At 36.7% G+C, this 5,027-nt stretch overlaps 1 protein-coding gene across 1 annotated transcript; it reads right to left on the bottom strand.

The window, feature by feature from the left end:
• Positions 1 to 732: 732 nt before the first annotated feature.
• LOC139645773 (uncharacterized) lies at positions 733 to 4,208 on the bottom strand. The gene is made up of 7 exons (XM_071521600.1): positions 4,150 to 4,208; positions 3,942 to 4,012; positions 3,703 to 3,832; positions 3,296 to 3,450; positions 2,625 to 2,770; positions 1,903 to 2,050; positions 733 to 1,008 (listed from the first exon to the last, which is right to left on the bottom strand). The coding sequence occupies exons 1-7, from the start codon at positions 4,161 to 4,163 to the stop codon at positions 983 to 985; spliced, it is 690 nt and encodes a 229-aa protein (XP_071377701.1). The 5' UTR covers positions 4,164 to 4,208; the 3' UTR covers positions 733 to 982.
• Between the last annotated feature and the right edge of the window lie 819 nt (positions 4,209 to 5,027).

Below are 5,027 nucleotides of genomic sequence, written 5' to 3'. Positions count from 1 at the left end.
ATTCCATTTCCATTTGAATTATGCATGCGATACGCTTCCATAGTAGCTAACATTAGTAGTTAGTCGAAAGGAGAATATTACTGGAATAACGGTAGACCTTAGCTAGAAATCTGAAGTATCGCTGTAACGCTCGCTTGATGTTAAAAAAATACTAGCCTACTAGCCATTGCAGGTTTACTAATGTGGGTCACAGGCTCAAAAGTTACTAGCTGTTGCTCAGAGTTTCCCCTCAGTGTGTTACAAAGTAGTTACTCTGATTTATTTTTCCCCCATCTGAAATTGGAAAAATAAAAAATAACATTACTGACATGGCTTGAGTTCACCGACTGCTGTGTCGAATGACAACTAGGCTGCTTAGCATTCTTTAAAAAGTATCAGGAGCAGGAGTCCTATTTTTTCCCCTAAATAATCATAATCTAATTTTGAAACAAAACTTAACTTGTATCTATCTATGACTTTGTTGTGTTAGTGAAATCTCTTGTGCAACAACTCTCCCCGTCTATACTGATGTGACCTGTGTCACTACATCACTTGACGAGACAGTATAGGTGCAATATGAGGTTAAGGTTAGGACACACAAAATGAAACACTTAATAACATTTGTTATTGACAATATGTGCAGCTAAAAATTAATTTTACATGTATTTTGAAGTTTATTCTCATTTGTAATGACTGTAAATACTGGAGAAAAACAGATCTGTACAGAACAGAAACTCAATTTTTTTTCCCCAATTATCATTTTTATTATATTTTCATATTCAGGGTAACAAAGCAATCACAGCACAATACATTGAGTCATCATCTCACTGCAGCTTGGGCCAGTACCACTCCACAGGCATCAGAAACAGGGAAAAGGAAAAGGAAAAGGAAAAACAATACATAAGGCTGTATGTCCACTGAAGAATTTCTCAGTGGAAACATAGATTAAGTTTTGCGAGGGTATCGTGGCCGACGATTTTTGTTCTCTGAGCACAATTCAGGATTATTGGTGTCCAGCGCTTCCCGGCACTAAAAGGAAAACAGATGGACATCAATCTTAAAACATGCAAAAAAAGAGATGCATAAAATAAAATAAAATAGTTAAATCAGGTTGCAATATTAAACCCTTTTATCTCAATGGGATGTTTTCCAATTATGTCCACAAGGGTGACCATATTCTCCGGAACATATCTGACTTTTGATTTAGATCATAAGTCAGCTTCTCCAGTAGTATTAGTTTTGCCACTTGTTTCAACCACATTCCAACAGAGGGAATTTCTGGGGTAGACCACAATGGTAATATGTATTTTACAACCAAAAAAGTAAGTCAGCACACGGACAGTGTCTTCATCAAAAGCAATCTTAGGGTCATAATTAAATAATAAATAAAATAAAAGAGGTACGTGCTTGGTGATATAACAAAGTTTGCATCAAACTCTTCAATGACTGTGCGAACACCTCTCTAGTAGGGCTGCACTTCGTCACAGCTCCAGAAAGCATGAATCTAGGTACCTGTACCTGTACTCTTACGTTTAAGCACATTTTAGAAGTATTGGGGAAAATCTTCTGGGGGCAGACAGGGATACGTTCTCTCTATTTTTAAGATATGACAAGTTTATAAAGTCCCAAAAAGTTTCTTTTCCATCTTCAATTCAAACTGTTCAAGAACATAGGCCAATGTGAATATACCCAAAATTTAGATGGCCAAACAAATTATGAATTGTATCGCTTCTATATGTGTGCAGAAGAGTAACAAGCTTAATGTATGACACTCATGGATGAGATGAAAATGATATATCTTTTTTTTAAGTATGAGGGAAAATTGTATACTGCAGTCTGGGAAATTCACTTGGTTCAGGCATGATAGAGCAACAATTAAGTAAATACAAAACAACTGACAAAAAGAGTAAAGATAACACTTACAGGTTGTGAATTCATACTTCTCACTACTGTCACTGGAGTGCTTACTAAGCGATGTGGAGGTTTTGACGCTAACCACATATGCCGTACTCGGCTCCAAGTCTGTGCGAAGTATTTCAAAGGATGTCACTGTTCCGACTTCTTTATGCACCTGGTATGGAGAAACGAGAATTATAAGAGGATGATACAAAATTCTTCAACTTTTTTCTGTCAGGGCCAAAAACTCTCCTTGGATACATTTTTTCTTTTTTGTAAATGAATTTATATGTTAAAGTTAATGAATCACACAGAGCACATAACCAACCAAAAGACAAATAAACTATATAACTGAGGGTGGAAACATAAGACATAAATCATATAAACTAATCAGGTTCTTAATTTTTGCAGTCTGCTCCAACTGGAATAATGTTTACTCTGTAGAATTTCAGAATATTCGACTAGTTATGTATCTCTAAACATTCAAATAGCATGCCATGGTTGCATTTATTTATTTATTTATTTATTTATTTTTACACAATGTATACAACCACAAATATGGTGCTGTAGTAGTCTACTGTGTAAGTGGTGATCGGTATATAGTTCACAGTGCCATCTGGTGGCTATTTAAAAGCCCAATACACTACATTACTAGTGTGAAATACTGCTGGAGAGAGTCTGAGTCCATGTCTACATCTCCATGACCGATGGAGGTCAGTGTTACCAAGTGTCTGTGACACTGCCCCTACCTTGTCTGTTTCTCCTTTTTTTCCATAAGTCACCTCAGCAGTCAAGTAATTATTGATACTGGTTTGCTCCATGTTTGTCTTCCATGTGACATTAACATTTCCATCTGACTGGTCCACTGAGATGTTTGTTGGGGCTTTGGGTTTAACTGTGGAAGAATAGCAACAAGAACATTTAAAGAGTAATTCTCTACAGTAGGCTGAAATTCAAAGAATATTTTCTAAACAAAAATCCATCCTAAACCAGTGTTTTATTCCTTTCGTCTTTGACGGTTGAATTTGTGAACGTGTACAACTCTGTCCACAAAGGTAGAAACCAGAGATGCAAGGCTCTAATCTATTATGTTTGGAAGAGACACTTTCTGAAGCTGCTCAGTTGACAAAGAAATGAAGACAGCTTATTTGTGCTTTTACATGCAAGTGAGTTTTATGAAACTGATATGAAACACAAAATGGCCCCATGTCTTCATATATGACCATGGGTAACATACTATCCTGCAAAATCCTTCTCCCATCCACTGACTGGAGCATCTCCAGGATTTCTCTTTGTTATAATTATCTGGTTTCTTGCTTTGAAAGAGAATTGTTCTTTTTCTCAAATGTTGAGTGAACTATCTTAAGATCAAGGAATGACACATTTTCTTTGGTTGGATTCTCAAAAGAAAAGAACTCACTGCTGTCTGTGATGCTGATGATTTTGGACTCCAGCTTCTGCCCCCCTTTCAGAAGTGTTGCAGTGTGAGTCTCCCTTGGAACAAGTATCATTTTGATAGAGCAACTACATGCTCCACTGTAGCGCTCACTATGCTTGAAATTGCAATGTGCCTTCCTGTGGAATACAAATGAATTGTGTTCAATAACATGGTTTGAAAATAACTCTTTCTGGGTATAATGCTTCAAACTTGGATGTAGATTCAGTTGCTTTTTCAGTATTGTAATGCCATCCACTGTTAAGATCGATTTAAGATTTAACACCAAAACATAATAATTCTGGGTTGGGGTTAACTGTAGCGCTTCAACGGTTTACTGTCTCTGTAGTGTGACACAAAGTAACAGATAAAAATAACAATTGAGGACTTACGGTTTTTCTTGGATATTCCCTGTGAGATTCAAACTGTATTCAGTACAGTCTGGCTGGTCAGATGTTGGTTTGAAGTGGCAAAACATTGTATCAACATAGTCGTTGGTACAATAAAGATCCTTTTCAAGCCCTGCATGAAACAAACACATAATAATAATAATACAAAAGGTAATAAATAATTAGAAGGATTCAACTTAGTGAAACTATTTTAAAAGCTGTTTTCCCTGCCCATTACTTACCAGAAGGTGTCACAGACAACATGTTTCCCAAAATAAGAAGCAGAATAAAAGACATCCCTTTGTGAAGAAACCTGAAACCAAATGAATTAGCAGATATTACTATAGTAATAGTAAAGCTATGGGCTTATTGCTGTGGCCCTTTTCTATCATGCAGCTAAGTCGACATGGCGACATGATGAAAAAGGCAAATTTTGAGATTTAAGTTTACCTTATCAACTCCATGGTGATCTAAAAAGTACTTTGTCTCCTTCTGTTCTTTGAAAATGACAAACCAAAGCACCAGGGTGAATTTAGTTTGGAGTTTTATATTCACCAGCTGACGTAGCTCTTAACGTCAGCAGCTCTGATAGCATCATCGTTCTCAGATTAGGCTTTTTCCTAGAGAGGAAGATGGAGCCAATGTGTCACAATCTTGATCAAGTCAAAACCACCTGCGGTTATGATGCAGTCACCTCACCAACTTGAGACATTTTCTTGTGTTAAAATCCCCTCATACAGACCTCAGCGTAGTACATAAGGATTTGCACGTTATACTATAGTATTTAATTATTCTATATCCTCCCCTGCACAGCTTAATTGTGGAGTACGTCAAGGTGGAGGTCTGGGCTCTATTTTGTTCCCAGTGCTTAAAGTAGAATTGATACCTTGAAAAATACCCTAGCTGACATCAAATTCTATTTTCTGTGCTTCACTTTCTTTTATTTGTTGTGTTGTTGTATTCTTTTAATGCTGCACTTAATAATTTATGTTTTGAAAAGTGCTACAGAAATAAAATGTATTAATATTATTCTTCCTTGTTGATAATCAGGAATCAGTGGGTTCCCTGAAAAAAAAGAAAAGATGCATAAATGGGTGTTTCTAAGCGTTACGAAGAAGTTAAGGCTTCAGTAAGTACAGGTATCAGTGGGTTCCTTACACCAAGGAATGGATAGCTTGTTGAGGCTCAGCATGATATGTGTGGCAGGGATGATCGGGCAGGTACAATATCTAGAAGGTGCGATGCAATCTCAGCCTGCATCTGAAAAGAGGCAAAATTGCCAAAACCCTAATCAATGGAATAAGCAATGTGTGTAACAACAAATTGTC

This window comes from Centroberyx affinis, unplaced genomic scaffold (assembly GCF_046629955.1).
Source record: "Centroberyx affinis isolate AG114_WGS23_722 - 3 ecotype Tasmania unplaced genomic scaffold, CSIRO-AGI_Caff_v1 ptg000899l_1, whole genome shotgun sequence".
In the NCBI taxonomy this organism is placed as follows: Eukaryota; Metazoa; Chordata; class Actinopteri; order Beryciformes; family Berycidae; genus Centroberyx; species Centroberyx affinis.
Note: the sequence above shows the minus strand (reverse complement) of the source record. Positions and strands in the feature narration are given on the sequence as shown.